A 20,821-nucleotide genomic window follows, 5' to 3' on the forward strand; every position below is an offset into this window, starting at 1 on the left:
GTGTGTGTGCACGGCTGCATGTTGTAAGATTATATTGTGCAGATCAGATTCTCACAGAAAGAGAAACCAACAAACCTTTTGTCAGTGTATCGCTAAGAGAAAAGAGCATAGATAGCATCAACATGAAATAAATGGAGAGATTCTGAGTAAGAAAAGGAGCATATTCAATCCATCTGACTGAATAAGTGAATGAAAAAAATGCTTGTGTCTTAGTCCGTGAGGAGAGAGAGACTATTTGTAAAGCTGCATGGATTCAGAGCTGAAACCCTTACTGACTGACGCATTTGCTACTAGAGCAAAGAGAATGCCACACAGCTTGAGTTACCAACACAGACTATATATACTCAGCTTAGTCATAGCATCATGGCATAGTTATACTCACTATGCCTCTGGACACAGAAGAGTTGGGGTTAAGACAGAAACAGAGGGAGGGGAAGGGGGGGGACAGATGATGGTGGGAATTATGTTGAGAAAGATAGGAGCAGACAGCTTGGGTGTGAAGCATGACAGGGGAAAAGTTAAACATGATGAATTAACACATACCGTATATTGACAGAAAAGAAAGAAGAAAGAAGAGGCAGAGAGGGTAAATGTAGTAGATGAGGGTTTTGACCCTCTTCAAATGTTAAGGACACGTTAATGCTGATGATGACTGTTGAACCTCCATATAGAATATAGTGGAGAGGTCCACTTTCACTTACAGTAGCGGCGCAAAGACGTATTTTCTTTTACATAATATCATCAATGATTCATGAAACTTGAAAGCAAAGAGATAAGAAAGATGCTGTCAAAGCTTCACTATTTTACTTTCATCTTGCATATTTGTAGTGATTTCTAATTCTATATCCATTCCAAGATTTAACATAAACTGTATGTTTATGTTAAATACTTTGACCCATTATTTTAACAGGACAAAAAAATCTATAATTTCTCATGTTTTCCATCACACGATTAAATTTCCCTTTAACAGAATTTCCCTTCCGGAGTTCCTACAATAAGCAGATGGTACAATAATACATTCCAACTTGCTTACATATCAGTCTTTCCAGACTAGTAGCTTGAGTTCTCTGACATGACACAGTACACAAATAACCAACAGTATTTCTTCTTAATGGAAAGTTTACTAAACTCAGACTGTCACTTTTTAATGCTACAATAAACAACAGTAGCAAACAGAGGCATCCTAATTAGCTTTTTCCTGCTAACTCCAGCAAGTATCTCAATACTGTGTGTGCGGTACAGCAAACATTTCCTATGTTTCTTCTTCTATAAACACCAACACACATTTGATTCTGATTTAATGAGAGGAACTTTGAAAATCATTGCCAACATTTTAAGATTCCAAGACAGAGTCTAGCATGCGTGGTCAGGGCACTGCAGGGAATAAACAATTTTCAGTAAGGAACATAAACTTTTCAAACTACCAACTAAGTAAATCATGACAGAAATAGACTTTCTTGTAAACTGTATACTTGTCTAACTTAAATAGAAAAGTGGATACTGATGTAGTTAATTTAAACTTTCTTCATCTCTTTTTAATTTTCTTTCTTTTTTTTTTTTTTTTTTTACAAAAGTTAACAAACACCATCTAACAAATGGTAGGCTACTGTGCCTACTGGTATTTCATAATGCCTTTTTGTACTAAAATTGTATGAATCTGTGATGGATGTATCAACAGACAGCCAGCAGACACATTAACAGATATTCCGAAAAGTAGCAGCAAGAAATAGGACACATCAATAAGCTCCAATTTCACACCTTGAACAGAACCAAGACAGGGAAAGTTGGAGACAGTGTAAGTACCAAGAATTGATTTATTTGATTGGCTAGCAAGACCGCCACTCACCCATTAAACTGCATTGGCAAGGCTCCACCCTGACTCTCCAGTAGGCCCCGCCTCTGCCCCATGGCCACCTCACACGCATTCTCAGTGGAGTAGAGGTTGATTGGTGTGTTATACACTGATGGCTGAGGCGGAACGAGGACAGGGGGGGACGAGGAGGAGGAGGAAGAGGATGGGTAAGAGACAGGAGGTGGAGGTGGAGGAGGAATGGTGTGGGAGGAGGCAGGGGTGAAGGCAGAGGATGGGGATGGGATAAAGGCAGCAAAAGGGGACTGTGAAGAAGGGTACTCGCTCTCTGACCCGCAGCCCCCGAAAGGTCTGGGGGCCTTGTTGTAAGGGATGGTGGAAGGGCCAGAGGAGTGAGGGTGGGGATGGGGTGGAGGAGGGGGATGGGTGATGGCCACTGGTTTTATGATGTCTGATCTGTCAACCTACCGGCGTGAGGGAAGAGCATGCAAATACACACAAAAAACATCACAGCACAGCACACACTATACTGATGCCTCTTACATATATAATTTATGGGTTCAAAAATGGTTTTGTCCTATAGACTTTATATGCAGGTAATAGGTCCGCCGTATATCAAAGTTTGATCAATTAGTTTTGTGCATTTAAATGTGTTCTGGGAATAGAGAAGCATCAGTATGATTAACTGTCATTTACTATAACAAAAATATGAAGATAGTTCATGCAACAAAAATGTATGTATGGCATCGTTTCAGAAGGATGTGATCACTCAAGAAAATAATGAAACACTTACAGCATGGAACCCCAGGAGAACAGTTTTTTTAATGCTGTCATAATGAATCAGTCACTAATAGAATCATTTTTGTAATGATGAGGATGAATAACTATGCAGGTGATAATTTACAATGAGATCAGATTCCCAAAAATAGTATTTGGCAAAAAAAAAAAAAACACCTTCTTTCCTGCATTCAAGACCCAATAAAAAACAAATGATAAACAGCCTCTGTAAACCATTTGTGTTAGGTAGCAAACTCCCAAATTTGGCACCAAAAGCTACATCCAAATGTAAAATTGTTTTTCATATTCAAAGTATGCAGTTCCAAGAAAATATATGTTCAAATTAATTCAGTCAGAATCTCAATTTTCACCTGGCCTAAGTAAAATATAATATATTATGATTTTCTTGTGTTCAAAAATAAATAATAAATAAACACTATGTCCACAAGTGTAAAGAAAAGCAATTCTATTATTTCAGGGACTCTGTTACATTACCTTTGGTGCCACAGGAGGAGGTTTGGGAACACTGGAGGCCCTGAAAAAAAGTGGGAGACACAGGCCATTATTTAAGATTGCACAACCCCAAGACTTCACTGTCAATGTAATATTTCATTTGAAGAATGTCTGTTTTAGATATCTGTATATGTATTCTTATTATAGTCTTAAATTTCCGTCAGCCAACACCATGTTTGCAAAATTGCACAAGCTTTTCAAAAATGTTCTGTTATTTATGGAGCCACTCACAACTGCTAAGACTATACTGTAAAATTTTCAGATCTTATTGAGGTTTAGACAAAATGTGGTTATGGTGAATTATGACTAAACCTGAGCTCTCAGCAAAGAGACCAACATGCAGAGATTTCTGTCATCAGCTATGAGAGAATCCAAAAAGTCTCAATGTTTCTGCGTGTCAGACTATGAAACATGAGTTGCTGGAGCTGAAAAGTTTGGTCTCTCTTAATGTTTGTGTGCTTTTGGCGGCAGCTGTTTTTAGTCCATAAAGGCCTGTATCAATCTGATACTCTTGGGTTTTGATACTCTTGATGCCTCTTGGGGCAATGTTCTCCCCTAAAGGTCATCTGAGGAACATGCCTATAATCATCCACACTGTTAAATTTACTCAGAAGTCATAGCTTCACGCGTCATCGTAATATTAATTTTACTGAGATCATTTCATCTCTGTTTACACTGATGCATTCTGTTCTTGGTTGACCTGCCTGGCTTAAGATGATATTTAGGCAATAGGACAGCACGTTCTTGACATAAAAGTAAATTGGATCAGGTTTTAATTAGCTTACAGTTAAGGATTAGTGGATTTGTTTGTTATTTAGTAAGAATATTTAAAAGTTACAGTAACACACATGGAACAAATGAATAAAGCTTAAACGGTTGTTCAGTGCATCACAACTTCATTGAACATGATAAAGAGGAAAAAATATGTAAATTAAAGGTTATGTAAACTGAGGAGTAACTGAAGACATGAATGTCAGCAGCCCTGCATTCCTATCAGAACAGCCCTTCTAGACACTTCCTCAGGGACGTTCATGTCCTTCACCTCTGTAAATTTGAACTGACAGCCTTGCAGTAGCTAGAAACACTTCAGTCTGCAGATACAGCCACTCATACGCCTGGCCTCCTGCTCTCTGACTCTTGTGCCCCGGCTAGCTTTAGTGTGCCAACAGTGCCCTCATATTGCCGTCGTGTTTATTCCTCATGAGATGAGAGAGTCTTAGATGATATTAACACCAGAAGCAAAAGGACATAAAGGCCATAAAAAAAATATTCCCCTGAACTGCCACGGTAGCTGTTCTGGGAAACAGCCTCAATCCTATTTTGAGCAATCACATGACAACTTTCTTCATACTTGAGGATTTTGGCTGTAACATTTTGAGAGAAGGTGCTTGGTGTACTTCCCATATCTAAGGAAGAGAGCAAGCAAAGTTTAAAGAAGAATGAAGAGGGGAGTAGGAGAATGATGAATACGTATTAGCTAAATCTGCTCTGAAGTGAACCTCCCAGTCTGTGTATTATAAAGAAAAAGGTTTACCAATCAAATACTATGCCTTATTGTTAGAACCCTGATTGTGGCTATGGATTGACAATCGTAGTGAAGAAGGTGGAACTGCCATGCCCCAGTAGCCTACTGGTTGATGCCACAAAACCGCAACATCCACGTCCAAGATTAGCACCTTTGTTGCGTGACGTTCCCCACTTCCTGTCATCCCTCAACCGTGGCCATTTAATAAGGCATACAATGTTTATAAAATGCATAATAAAAAAAGGAAGTTGGGATTTGTAGGCTGCCTTAACAGAAAATCTCTACTGAACTCAGTATATATTTTAAATACATCATCTGTGTGCTGTAACCTCTATTACACTGCAGCTATAATGGGAAACACCAACATGGAAATGTGTTGGGGTCATTTGGTAAGAGGGAGAAAACTCTAGAGATTTGCATCATAAAAGGTCATTTTAGGCTTTCACACAATCAGCCTACTGTTTTATTAAGATGTTTTTGGTGTTCCTGGGACCTCGCCAGAGCCTATGTTACTCATAACTATCTTCAATAGGTTATCTGTCAGTATCAATGGAGCCTTAGAGAAAGTTGTGCGGTCTGTGCTGCATTGGTTGCATACTGTACACATTAAAACAGCAGTAACTAAACCAAAACATAAAAACATGTCACTAGAGTTTGAGCCTCTGTGTTGGGTGCTGACATTCCCTATGGCAAGACAACAGGACCTCGCACCTTGTATCAGCCGCAGGAATGTTTCTCCATAACTCAAATGTGTGAGGGTCAGAGAGTTAAGTGGATGCAAAACAGACAGTGTCAATGTGACAGTGACAAACACGACATTTCATATGATTACCTCCTGGACACCAAATGGAGACCTTCAACAGGCTGTACATGTATGTGCCTCTCCTCTGTGTGGAGACCCACCAAGATCTAATTTGATTCACAGTTAAAAAGCAGCTGCTATAAAACATGCCTCTGTTCCCTGTGTGTTCCATATTAACTGTCAGACTCTATGTGACCGCGTTTCCTTTACTCTGTTTCATGTTAATGGAAGTTTTATATAATATCACAGAGAAATAGGTCTGTTCGTGAGTCTGTGTTTCCGCAGCAATTCTTTGTGGTTACAGCTATTTTGGTTTTGCTTTGAGAACATGCTGTGGTAACGGTGGCAGTGCTTAAACATATTTCCATATTTTGTTAAATATAGAAATAATTTAGGGTAATATTTGTTCTACTTCTACAAGTCTTTGAAGACTGGTCACCAGTGTTTGCGTGTGTATAATCATTTTAAACATATTTTCTTAGTTCTCTCCATTTGATTTTTGGTGATTTCGTGATTGATTATTTTTTGGAGATAGAAAGCTGTTATGTAACACTGATAGCGTGCAACATGTTTTCATGAGCTGTTCCATTTTCACCGTGTTGTTTCCACTCTCCAACATTTTTCTCTTTTGGAATTTACAGGCAATGGACAAAACAACAGGGCACTTTACAAAACATTACAATCCAGTACAACAGCCCCACAATAACATATGTTAATATTTGAGCCCATTTTGTGTGGTGTTATATCAAATTGATTTTTTTTTATGAGGTGTTCCTGTTATTATGTCCAAGCCCCGTGTTCTCTACCATTCACTGAGCCTAAAAATAAATATTTTTATCTACATCTCCTCAAATGGTGTTTATTATTATTATATAACATTACACAATAATATGTGCATTGTTGCAGTTAAGTGAACAAAAACAAAACTGTTCTATAAACTGTATGATTTTCTTGGCATATCTTCTTTCCAACTACATTTTCTGTTTTAATGTGTCCTCATATATTATTTTTATGTTGCTTTGAATATCTTAACAGTTTTTCATACAGTCTACAACTATATGCACTAAATTGATTTGTCAGAATAAGGAGAATGCCATCTCTTCTTCATCTCCTCTCAAATCACCCGTGGTCCTGCGGCTGTTCTGTCTTCTTAGCTGTGCATTTGTGTTTAATCTCTCTGGTCTATTCTTACTCCAGTGAGCTCATTGACCGATGTTTCCAGGGCTGTGCCCTGACATGCCATCAACTACACCAGCAAGCACCCAGCCATACTGAATCAATAAGAGATTGTTCCTTGCATGTGTGGGGTATGTGTGGTATTATGTCTTAATAGGGGTGGTCACGTAGCTGGAGTGGTTTAATGGAGGTGGCACTGACTGGTTGCCAACACCAACAGAAGCCAAACACTCACTCTATGCTACACAAACACAAATATAGGCACAAATACACAAACAGGCACGCACACATTCACGCCATACATGTCTGAAGGAATTTACAAGTGGAAGTGATTCTGTCACATGGTGCCTTCATGTGTTTGACCCCTCATGAAGTGAGTATGTCAGACAGTCTTTGTATATTTACTGAAACACAAAAACTACCCACATGGGTGTAACTTGAAAAATAATACACAGATAAACCCACACACACTGCATACATGCATACATATAGCTCCTTGCAAATATATATGTTTATCTGCCTTATTTACAAAACTACACACCCATACACACATCATTGTATTTCAGCGTAAACCAGGTCCTTAACAAAGTGTGCTGCCATTCGGATGACAGAATTATTTAAAGTAATAAATGGACAAAGGCCAGTTGACATGCACAAACACCCAGACAAGTATATACACATACACACACAGTGATATTGTGCAGGGTGGAGTGACAGTGATTTCAGGCATGACAGGTTGGCCCAGGAAATGTTACTGGGGTAGTGCAATAACATAGACTACAAAGACCAGTTTATGCATTTTATAGCACCTGCAAATGAATGCATACACACATGCAGACACACAGTATGTGTGCACCAAAGTTTATTTTTAGATGAATTGCACCTTGGATATTTCCAAATATTTTTCTCATATGTCTCAAAAACTTTATCAGCCCAGTTAAAGATGGTTCAGTTTCCTTCACCAGAGCTATATTCTAGTCCTGTTTCCCTCAAATCCAGTCTGTTTTTTATAAGGTGTGATCTTATCATAGATTTGCACCTAATTTCTCTTGGTGAGACATTTCTTGGCAGCTCTAACATGTTTTTGTAGTAACTTTTGCATCTCTGTCAAGGACTGAAGGAAATGTCTGAACACTTCAGCCCTAAATCAGCCCAGCGTTTGAAAAATCAAGTGTTTTTCATATTTGACATGTCTTAAATCATTTTAATTCACCATTTTCCATTCTGACTTATCGCTCTTGTTTTTCCCTTCCTTCCCTTTAACTTTGTTTGGTAGCACACAATAGCATCATGGGAAACATTTGGTAAGAATCTCACACCGTGACTAAATTTTGATAGCATTATATTTGTATGTCTGTGCATCCATGTATGCGAGTGTGTGTCAATGACCCACACTTTGATAAGATCAAACCTGTCTTTCTTTCTCATGGGATGCAGAAACAGATTCAACTATGAAACACATGAGTCAAACGGAGGGAGATGCTTCCCTCTCTTATGCTGTAAATCATGAACTGTCACACTTTAGTAGTTTATGTACAAGCACAACTGCGCCCCAGAGCCATTAACTTAAAATATGGCTCTGGCTCTGGTTTTTCAGTCTAACTAAAAAAAAAAACATTTTGCATTTGACTGTTGTTTTCTCCTTTTTATTCCCTCTCTGCACCTTTCCATTCTTCTCTATTCTGTTTTAATGATATGCTCTCTTCCTCTTACTTACTCATTCTTGCCTTTCATGCCCTCTTATTCTCTTTCCCTGGAATGAGGTCAGCCTTTTTTAAACAAAAGTGATAATGATTATTACAACAAAGCCCTCTAAAATGTATGCAGTCGTCATTCCTGAAGGTGGGACACATGCTCTGAGCCCTTCTCTATTTATTTCCCTTTCTGTGCCTTATTAGGAAAAAAGGGAAAAGAGTGGGCTGGTTTGGTTTCAGGGGTTTTTAGTTTTACCTTAAACTGAAGCAGACAGACCAACGTGACCAGGAGAGGATGCCAGGGCACCAAGTAAGAACAGAGTGACTGGCAGAATTATTGCCATGTGTGGTTCGGCGTTTGGGTGTCTAAAGTAAGTGAGGTTACGTGTTTGTGTGTGTGTGTACGTGTGTTTGTAATGGTGGTGGTGGTGGTGGTTTGGGGTTAAGGAGAGGAAGAGGGACTCAGTGTAAGTAAGATGTTTTTATGGGTACATACTCAAAGAGAGAAAGAAAGATGAAGAGTGAATGTAGACAATAACTCCTGATTTCACCAGCTGGTGTAACATTTCTTTGCTGGAGTCACTAAATACAAAACAGCTGTATTATTTCTGTGCTATTTCAAGGCCAATGTGTGAGTTTATCTAGAAATGGCCTTTAAATAGACCTAGAAGCTGAGTCTGGCTGTCTTTATCAGGCCTCACATTAGGCAAGACCATAGCAGACAGGGGTCACCTACAGAGCACATACTGTGGCAAGTACCGTAAGTTTGTGTATTTAGTGTGTGAGTTCCATGATATGTGTATCTGTGTGTGTGGGTGTGATCCTCCCTTTTCCTTATCCACTACCTCCCATTGCTATCTCCACAGAGGCCTCGACAGGCCTTTCAGCTGAGTATGACATCACATGAGATCCTGAAAGAAGCAGTGACACTGACCAGACCAAAGGAAAAAAAAAGTTAAAACTGCAGTGGTTCTACTACAAAAACATTACTCAGTAAAATAAACTCTGAGGAAATTTGCCATTTGTTTGAACAGTGACAGTTTAAGAATGAAGAAAAACTGAAGAAAAATTTCCATTGTTGAATTTCAACAATTGCTCCTCTATCAGTTTGCCCACTAATACATTTTCTCATCCACGGGAAGCAACACATCATGTAGCCCATGTTAGCAATTCAGTATTATGTTACACATTTGGTGTTATGTTCATGCTTCTTTATCCCTTGCTATAGATCAATATGTCTAGACAAAGAGCCTGAGGCTACAAATCCACTGTAGTAGTCCTCACCGTAAAAAAGGATCTCATATTAGCTGCTAGGGCTGGGCAATACTGATATTATATCGATATCATGATATGAGACTAGATATCATCTTAGATTTTGGATATCATAATATTGTTATATGGCATAAGTGTTGTCTTTTCCTGTTTTAAAAGCCTCATTATGGTAAAGTGATGAAATTTTCTGAATTTACCAGACTATTCTAGCTATTATTTGCCTTTACCCATTTCGCCATTATATCCACATTACTGATGATTACTTATCAAAAATCTCATTGTGTATATATTTTGTGAAAGCACCAATTGTCATCTCTACAATATTGCTGCAATATCGATAGAGGTATTTGGTCAAAACTTTTGTGATATTTGATTTTTGTCCATATAGCCCCTCCCTATAGCCACCTGTTTTTTGTTAAACTAATAGAAAACAAAAGGTTTGCACAGAATCAATACAGACCTGACATGACCCAGAATCCATCTGTTTCACATTCAGGTCAATATGTCTTACTACATGGTTGGTTTTAAGCTAGCTTGTAGATGTGACACATTTTTATTTCTTTCTTTTGGTTGAAACTATAAAAATATATGAATGTAATCAAGAGATTTTGATTAATCACAATAAAGTTCTCTGTTTAATTGTGAGTTAACGCAGAATAAGCCATTGAACTGTCGGAAAATGCCCAAACATGCAATATTGAAACCATGTTTTCTGTGGTTACATAGCAACAAACAAGCACATTTTATAGTAGTTTCTAACAAAAACACGCAGCAGTGGGCTAGTGCCCTAAGGAGTCTTAAAAGTAGACCATGAGAGGAAACAGACACATTATGTTCAACCCCACCATGGCAGGAGAAAGGAGGCAATGTCTCCAACAGCCTGCAGTTCAACAGTACTGCATCTAAAGCCCAGAGGAGCGCAGGACCAGGTGGAAGTAGTACATCTATTACTTCACAGCAACAACCAACTACAGCCCAGCAAATCTATCTTGACTAAATAAAAGTAATAAAACAAAAGAACTGGATGAAAATGGAATACGTGCGAAAATAGAAATGTAAGCTAGAACACACTGCTGCTACTATATACATATTTTAGTAAATTTGGATGATGGGAACATGAAATCTGTTAAACTGCAAATAAAAAGGGCGTAAAAGAAACATTTTGAGACAAAATGTAAAATCTTAGACACTGTATGAATTTACGACATCAAAGAAGAAGAGTTACTGCTGTAACATATACATCTAATGGCACACCAAACTTCATATTTATATGAAATTTAGGGTAATAAAACAGATGCACAGTCTAGGTAGTGTCTTTTACAGCTCATAATTCTTCTTAGATGTTTTCCAAAGATCATAAAAGTAATTTTATGTAACATTGCATTCATGCAAATATATGTATGTATATATATCTTTTAAAGGCACAGAGGACAGATGTTTTCTTTTTACGTGAAACAGTAATGTAACTGTCTAGTTACTAATGTTAGGGTCTATAGGAGTAATTTAGTTGACTGTGCTTTTGTCCTCAGTCTAATGGCAGTCCTGTCTCTGCAGGGCAGTAAAACAGTAGATGGAAGGACTGGATTCCTCTGTTGTCTTTTGAAATCTAATTTAAACTTTTATAGCTTTGTTTCACAGCAGACTGGCAAAGAAGTAAAAACTGTACATATAAACAGAGAAGTTCACATGGAGGCACAAAGAAAGACAAACAGAGACAGGGTTGACACCATCGCACGTAGGCATTTGGTGACACACACAAAACACAAATACCCATGTATTTTTTTCTTCCAACGGACCCTGGCATGTTTAAAGCTTTTTAAACTCATTGTTAATGACTCTTGACCTGAAAACAGCCAAGAATCATACATCTGCACTCACTTCATGGCAACTCCCACACTAAACATTGCCATCATCGTTTAAAAGATTTAAAGTGTAATTGAATAAATTAATGACTCCATGTGCTGTCATTGGATTTTAGCCAGCCTGTTTGTGAAAGACTTACAAGACAGTTCTATGCTGCAATCACACATACAGTATAGAAAGAAACGCAGAAAAGTAAGCTGTCTTTCCTACTGGAGATGATTGAGAAATACACTATGACAAGCTTGACTCAAACCATACACCACGAGGAGCAGAGAAACACTAGACAGCTCCCCAGAGCACATCTGGGTTTATCAAGGTCGTGTGAGTGCTGTCGAAAGTACATCCCAAACTATGTTTCTTGGAATTACGCAACGAAGGTTAAGCCTGGACAGTCCCAAAACTACCAAAGCATCGGTATGATTTCATAAGACTCAGATGAAGATTGCACTGTTTCAAGTGTGGGTCCTGGGCAGAAGAAGTTTAGGAATCCCTGCCTTAAAGGCAAACTCTGTACATGCTGGGGCTCTCTGAGGGGAAGCAGTGGTATGGGGGGCCCAAACTGGATGAGGACATCCACATGATTCAAGGGGGCCCCAAATGGGATGAATTAAACCAGAAACTCCTTTAGAGCCTTTAGAGCTGCGGTTTTGTAGGATCTATCCAGCATTAAACTCTGGTCTCAAATTGCTTACTACATCAACACTACTATGTGTACTGAGCAGAAGAATAAACAGTGGAATAATGAAGAGCACAACACTGCCTAAAATGTATATTTAATGTGAGTAAGAGAGAGAGAAAGTCATTTTAGGGCTGTCTACTTAACACTTCCTTTTTTTTCTCTCAGTTAACAGTTATTTTAAGGCACCAAAAACAGAAACACCACAGTGCATCACACAGAAGAAAGAAAGACAGGCTAAAGAGACAGCACACCCACTGGGTCCAGCACTCTGTGCTGAGACAGCCTGCCCATCAAAATGATACACAGCTGGACATGGAAGTGTTTTCCATATTCAACATCTGGCCTTAAGTCTGTTGAGAGGGTTATGGATATCAGTATGCATCAGTATCACTCACAGAGAGATTCACTCACAGAGATGCACAATTTGCTGGCTTGTTTTTGATTTTCCTTCCGTATTTTTTCCATCTTATTTGGGATTCTCCATTCAGTGTCCAACTTTCTGTTTATATTTACCTGGACCCATTCTTGCTTTCTCTCTCTCTGGCTCTTTCCCCAACTCTCACAAACACACCGTGCTCCAGTTGTTCTCTGAGTGACACTGAGAGTCACATGCCTTATAAAGTAATACAACAGTGATATGGCAGTGATTGTAAAGTAATCCTGGCTCTGATATTGAGCAAATACCTGAAGATACGGAATTCCATCAACTTCTTTTTTCCACTATAAAATCATAGCATTTTCAACAGATGAGCTTAGAGAGCGGAACGATGGAAAGAGATGAGGGAGGGATGAGAGTGCATAAGGTACACACTGAAAAGTTTGCATTATTGTGTAAAAGTGTTCATAGTGTATATTCATACATATGTATTTTGTCATTAATTTACAGTATGTTGTGTTGAAAAGTAACTGACAATATGTTATCCTAAAAAGACACACATGTTCAAAATCTCACATGCTTCTTTGGATTACACTCTGTGAGTTGAACATTGTGTGAACATGTGTGCATGTACATGTGAACATCTGATTATGTGATCAAATCAGGGCAAAAATAAACACACAGCGAGTCATTTGGCTGAATTTAAATGTATCCTGGCCAATCTGAACTGATAACACAGTAGACTTCCACTAAAGCTTCAAGTGAGAACTGCAAATTGTATCTGGGACATACTGTAGCTGTATTGGGTTTCAAAACATTTTGATTACAATTTATTATAGATTCATTTGTAACTATAATTAGAAGTTTATTTTATTTGGAACAAAACTGCTGAGTGTGCAGTTTGTGTCCTGACTGTTCCTTACACCCTGAAACTCATTTATAGAAATTACTCAGCGCTTATGAGATGTGGCTTCTTATTATTCTCTTCTAATCGTTCCAGCTGCCCATTTGCGTATCATTCAACAATGCTGGCTGGCCTAAAGATGAGTGCTCTTGGCTTACAGTAAGATATATCTGGCAAATAGCAGAGAAGAATAAAAAAAAAAAAAAAAGCGGAGACAGATGAGCTTAACACAGTGTTCTTGGCCTAAGAATATCTGTGGGCTACCTTCACAGACCCCTAATGTTCTTAGGATTTGTATTTTCTTTGGCTTAAACAACAGACTAGCAAAAGACAGGCAGAGACAGGTGTGTCTAGCTGTAGCTGCATTCTCTTGGTATTAGGATATTACTGGCGAATACTACAAGCCTTGCCAAAGATGACGGCCATCAGTTTTAGATGATCTTTGGCAAATATTGCAGACTAGTGAAAGACAGAGACAGGTGAGCCCACTTTAGCACCCTTGGATTTGGAACATCTTTGGCAAATATCAGAGGCGAGTAAGTGACAATGGCAGCTGCACAGTGTGTATTAGTACAGAGGATTTGCATAGGGCTGTGAATATCTACCGCTATGATACAATTCTCCCAAGTTCTAACTGATCAATCCAGTACTATACTTGTGATAACAGTACATGCCACATTTTGACTAGTTTTATCAGGTGATCAACATAAGAGGTAATAGTTATAAATTATAAGGTTAAGTTAATCATTATAGGCCTCTTCTTTGTCAGTGAGTTAGACATCTGTAGTATAAACTGTTGTTGACACAGAACAGCAGTAATGGTAAAGGCACACCATCAAAATTAGAAGGAATGTGGATGCTTTAACCCAGGTTTGTTAGTTGAAGTATGGTCTCTACAGTCTTTTGTAAATAGGGAATCCAATTATTTCTCTCAGCCAGGCTGATTCATACATGTTGTTCTTGTTATACATGGATCAGTTTCAAGTAAGCATGCCATCCATTCTGGGTTTTCATTTCAAAGTGTAAGCTAGAAAACAGCCAATAGACCATTTGATGAAAGTATCAGTCTCGCCTAGAAACAGGTAACTGACACATACCCCCCCTTACATCAAATGACTAATTATGTAACTGATACATTGTCATGTTTCTGATATGATGAAATGTCAGTAATTCTGTATGTGCACAAACACAGACCATTCCAGACAAACATTATAAATAGGTATTGCTAAGGACTGATGTGTGTACAGTCTTTTGTGAATTCATATCTATACATTTTAAAGAAAATATGACATCCATGAAGTAGCCAATAGCCAGGTACTAGATTATACCAAGCTATGATTAACTGACATCTCCAGTGCACGTACATGAGTATATGCCTGTGTTTGCTGGACATGAGACTGTGCATAAGCATCAATACATCCAAGTACATATATGCAAGTACAACTCTGGGATATTGCTGTCTCTATTCAGAGAGCACAACGTAAACAAATTGAAAACATATACTCTGACCCTACATAAACTTCCCTCACCCAACCATTTGCCCAAGCACCCAGAGCCAACTTCCAGACTCAAAATAACTCAAGCAGCTGCTAGTGTGAGATCTCTGCAAGTGTGCATGCTTGTGTGTGTTTGTGAGTTTGTGTGCATTAGTTTAAGAGTGAACATTGATGTGTACATGTGTACATATTCCTGAGACAAAAATTCAGTATCTCCATCAACATCTCCGTCATTATTGTACGCAAGTTTGAAGGAGCACTGTGGAGTTTTCTTGTAAACATACAAAAGTTATGTTTACAATGACTCTTATTCACCAAAACACATTGAGTGTATCGTTTAGGTCTAACAAACAAGCTGAATGCATTTCCTTCCTCATAAAACATTTGCAAAGCTCATTTTTAAAGGGCAGGGATTATGCTCATTTCCAGCTCTTTATTTTTATTTTTGGACTCCACTAGAGTAGCTTTGCATGATTCACAGTTCAGAAAACTCCGTATTTATCTTATACTGGCCCTTTATGCAGCCCCTCCGTTCAGCTTCTGTCTCTTAACAGGCAGTCATAGCTCCTGCCTTTTTAAGGCCCCCCTCCCCATGAGCCAGCTTTGAGGAAGCCTACTGAAGGGCAGCCGTATCAGAGTTGTGTTAAGTTACCGCTGATGTAAACCCAACATGCCATGCTTTTCTGCTTCAAATGAAAAGCTTTTAAATGACTAAATAATGGACTATGGACCAATAATAGACTAATAATAGACTTTTATCATGAAGAATTTACAGGAAATTAAACGTGATCCTCACTGAATTAGCACAGCTTTGTTAGCAGTGTTAACAAACAGTCGAAACAACAACATGTGGAGATATTTGGAGCTATTTGTTCAGCAGAACAGTTAGAAATAATGGAGGGAGGAATAGTACAAGCAGAAACAGCCACAGTGATGAGGATGTTTGATGAAGAGCTGCAGACGACCAGCATACCTCACACACACACAGGTAAACAACTTATTTTACTTTGCCGTGCTGTGTAATGGAAAAACACTCGAAGTGTGCCAGCTTGACTGAAGTCATGGCTCAGCGTGACTACCCCCAAAACAATGGAAAATCACCATAATGTTAGTGGAGCAGAGCACTGAACTTGTGCGCTGTGCATGAAGCAGATGACCATATAAAGAAATCAATCATGAGCCGACGTCTGCTTGGGCTGAAAGTAGAAAAAAATATTGGAAACCAAGTGTTCAGAGCAGTCTGAAGCTGGTGCTTTTTGCTCACAGGGATTACTTCTACATATGTTTACCTCATTATTTTGACACATTTAATATGAACATCCAACACTGTAACAACATATATATGACTGAAAATAAGGAAAAGCATAATAGGCCCCCTTTAAGTATTTTAAATCCTGCATTGTTTACATCCATGTTGGCTAGCTTGCAGTCTCCTTCTTCCCTGCCTTTGCTGGCGCATGGTTGCATTTCTTAGCACATCACAGCCACTTGTAGTATCACGTCCCCCATATGCATAGTACAAACAAAACATGGACCCATTGATAACAAAACTGCTCCATAGCACTACTAGAGGTCAGAAACACCAAAGGGCACCTTTAACATGTGAACGAGGAGTGCAAATTCAAGAGTGTGCAAGACAGAGTGCTTACGTGAGCTTAACATCATTGCTGACTGACGTGTCTGTGCTTGTGCATGTGGAGGGGAGGTCTGTAAATCAATAACACTGCAGCAAAACAATAACACCCACCACGTGGAAATCCAGTGTTACCACACATGCACAAGAGATCTAAAAGCTGATTGTGTTTACCCATGACTTAATAAAGCCTGTCCTTGTGGTGTTCTGCATGAATGCATAACCTCCCCTATTATAAATACATGTGACAACTCCACCATTGAGACACTCAGTCACAAAGAACAGGCCTGTCAAACACTGTAATTATTCTGTTTGAGGTCCTTTCAACAGAGTGAGATCTCCACTCTGATAAAAAGAGAGGTGGAACCAATTAACTCAGCATAACACAAAAGCTGCTTCAAAACCTTTCTTCTTCGCGTGGTAGTTTGTTTGCTCAAATCATGCATTCATTCCCTACGTACCGTGATGTGCCTACGTGTATGTGGATCAGTGCATCAGGTCAACTGTGTTTCAGTTTGTAGCTTTTAACTCCCTAAAACACATCAAGACTTTGAGACTGCGCCATTACCACTGGAAGGCACTCAAATACACACATGCGCAAAGGCCCATTAAATAGTCAAATGGGCTTCGAAAAGACTTTACTGTGGGGAATAAAGCATTTAGCCAGACACTGGCAGTTGATGTGCATAACAGTGAAACACAAAGGTGGTTTTGTTGAGGTATTGGATGATTGGTTGAAATGAACAGTTTAATACTTTTGTGTACCTCTAAAAAGAATAATTACATTGCTAAAGAGCCTAATTTAAGTGTTGAAATGTTGTGATTACACTATACTAGTGGGACTGATCCAGGACAAAACCATCAGCATAGAGGAAACATCCTTCTGCTTTTCCAATTCCTCAGAAACATCCAACTGTTAAGCCCCACTCTCCTGTCTTACTTTTCACTTCAACCCTTACATTTTATTCATTTTCCTCTTTCCACCTAAAAAAACACACCTCTACTCTACAGTACTTTATTAGTTTCTCTACCCATCACCTCTCTTGTTTCTCCAACCATCTTTCTGTCTATCCTACCCTGCTGACCCCTCCCTGACAAACTGCACTGCGATCATGTCTCCTAGTAATTACATGTATATACTACTAATTAGTATTTCCAATCATGGTTTGATGGGAAATGTAATTGCTACCTAGATTATGTTTCCTGGCAAAGTTTTTCCTAGTGTGGGTAGTGCGTCATATACAGTATGTTTGAGTCAGAAGGAGGTGGTCGGGGTGATTGGTGGGAGTGGAGGGACATTTCATATTTTTGTGTTTAATGATGAAAAGATACCATTAAAAGAAACCTTAACACAGTGACAGTGAGGAAAATATTTCTGGGCAGCGGGTCCTCCGGTCAGCAAAGCTTCAAATTCTGGATTTCAAATTCAATTAATTTCTGCCGTCTAAAATCTATGTTTTTTTTATTGAAAAAACATCATCAAACAGTTACATAAAATGACACAAATAACATAACAGCTCAGATAAATACACAATGCAAAAACAATTATTCAAACAACATGCAACTATATGGTTTCAGCAATAGCAGCATCTATAGCAACAATAGAAAGCCTTAAAAAATCTTCATAATAACTAACAAGCTAAACATCATATACATCCAGTGAACGAAGATTATGAAGATAAAATGCACATGTGATAACAGAAATGTTATCAAAATGCATTTTAATGCCAAAACTATCTTAAAATGTTGCATTTTCCACTGAGAATAAAAGCCATTTTTTTGTTTGTTTTTGTTTTCACAGACAGAAACTTGACAGTCACATGATGTGGAAGCAGGCCAATAGAAAAGAATAGGCCAAAAAAAAACATAGCCATCTCACAATTTTAGAGCCATTATTGTTAAACTAAAACATTATGTGCTGTGGACCAACATAGCTATAACACATTTTGATGTGAGACTGGGTTGTGGAAGTACATAGCGCAAGACATTGAAGATCAGGATTTGCAATCCAAAAGCACTCAGGTTTACAGTAAGTGTGGAAACGTGCTTAGTGTTGGTTAAATGTTAATTACGCAAACGCTTCCTGTCTTGTGCTTTATATCACTGTTGACTCTCACTATTAAACCACAAAACAAAACCACAATGCCTCTCTAACCTTATTCACTCAAAGCACGTGGGTGCTTTGAGTGAATATAACCACCATAACCACATAAATGAAATCATGTTTTAGTTGCAAAGAGTGTTTTTTTTGTTTTGTTTTTATGATTTTTTTTTTTTTTTTCCATTTTGCTGCTATTTAATATTTGTCGTATATAAACATAATTTATATAGGAGATATGAGACAAAAGGAGATAAAGTTGTCCATTGTCATCTGTCTGTTCGTTCTTGCTAGAACCAAGGATGTGCAAAGGAATGTGCCAAAACCTAACCATCCAGCCTTGTGACAGTCTATTTGTGCTTGACTGTGCATGTGTGTGCGTGTGTGTGTGTGTGTGTGTGTGTGTTACAAACACATGTGCTCCACATGTGACATCTCCCTCATAAGTAAAACAGTCCGCCTGGCTAACAAGATAGTTGTTTTTATGGGTCTCATCAAATGGAATTCAGATTGATACTGAAGATAAGAATGGAAAAATTATTCATTGAAAAGAAAATATTTCCAGAAACTTGACTGCTTTTTTTCCACAGCTGTGCATAAGCAATCATAGTAAAACTTTATGGATATCTGTGAATCTAAACACGGGGCAGTGATGTTTTAACATTCTCACTTGGTGCCATCAAGCAGAGTGATCCATGGTTTACAGAAACTGCAGACGTCAGCCAAGTTGATCAAAAACTGTAGGCCATGGAGAATCCATCTTCATCACTGTTTATGTGTCTCTCTTTAATCTCTTTGCCATGCTGTTACTTCCACTTGCATTCTTTTGATATCTTTTAGCTCTTTCCATCCTTCCTTCTTTCCTGTTTCTGTTACTTTCAGTTTTTCTACCTCCCTCTCATAGAAAGAGAGCTGCATACACAAATACTCACATCCACTAACACTGTTTGACAGAGAGCCATGAAGGTTCCAAAGGTCATGAACCAACAGTTTGTGTTTTGAGAGCTATTATTGACATAACAATACAGAGTGCATTCCTTGTCAGAAGAAAAAACTCTGGTAAAGAGTGATGGTTTAAGTAAAACAACAAACACAATGACAATGACACAATTCTTCAGAGGCCACAGTGATGTCTTTGATTTTCTTGTTTTGTCTGACTAACAGTCTAAAATTTTAAGATATTCTGTTCACTGTCATATGTGACAAGGGGAAAACAGCAAATCTTCAAATTTAAGCAGCTGGACCCATTGTCATTTTTGCTTGAACAATGGCTGAAACAATTAATTGATAATCAAAATATTACATTTTCTGATGGTCGACTAATTGATTAATCGTTGCAGCTCTAGTCAACACAACTTATTTCACATAATATAAAATATAAAGACAAAGATATAAAAAAGATAATAGGCATATATTAGATAATTTTGGAATTGCTGTATATAATACTGATGATACTAATCTTTGAAAATCTCCAGTCTCTCACTCAGTCAGTCTGTCACACTGTGATAAAGACTTAAAGCCATGTAATTTAATTTACACACTACATTGCCAGACACTTGCTGTAACCAAATATAGTTCTGAGATGTAAGACTTCAATACAAATCATGAACAGTATGTCTATGCACTCTGCACGTACAATAGTCATCCTCAAACTAAGTGAAGCAAGTGAGATGGAAACTATTCGACTAAGTATTTTTGTCATCTTTATAAGCTCAAAAACCCAATAAAAGAATAAAAGAACAATCATTCATAGATGACAGGAACTGATAAAGCAGTCGTCAATGTGTGTGAGATCTGTGTTTCAAGTAAAAGGCTGCTGTTTAACAGAGGAACCAGCTGATAGGATGACTGCCAGAACCTACTTTAAAAATTTGAAGCAAGAGTTTGTAAAAAGAGTGAGAGAATATCAAAGACATCTTTAATCTGCTGTTCCTCAGAGTGAAATCTTTTTAACATAATGCACAGGTTTCTTGTTGCTCATTTGAACTTTTAAACCTGTTTTTACACAGCTTAGATCAGTTGAAACTGGTTGATCTGAGCTGGGATGAATGGAACAACAACAAACCTTCACTGATGTTTTGGCACCTGTTGCCTGGTATTTACAATTTCAGCACTGATTGCATTAATATGTTTTCCACTGGTAAGTGAGTCTCACAGATAGCTAAATGAATGTTGATGTGCAATGGTTACTTTTGTAACCATG

At 38.2% G+C, this 20,821-nt stretch overlaps 1 protein-coding gene across 11 annotated transcripts in view; it reads right to left on the reverse strand.

The window, feature by feature from the left end:
- The window catches only part of pdlim5a (PDZ and LIM domain 5a), a 64,400-nt gene that overhangs the window by 23,826 nt on the left and 19,753 nt on the right, over positions 1–20,821 (reverse strand). For all 11 annotated transcript variants that reach the window (XM_044373217.1, XM_044373210.1, XM_044373198.1 and 8 more), the window contains exon 4: positions 3,083–3,122. In XM_044373217.1, the coding sequence (XP_044229152.1) occupies positions 3,083–3,122 (40 nt within the window). The remainder of the gene's footprint in view (positions 1–3,082; positions 3,123–20,821) is intronic.

This window comes from Thunnus albacares, chromosome 2 (genome assembly GCF_914725855.1).
Source record: "Thunnus albacares chromosome 2, fThuAlb1.1, whole genome shotgun sequence".
NCBI lineage: Eukaryota > Metazoa > Chordata > Actinopteri > Scombriformes > Scombridae > Thunnus > Thunnus albacares.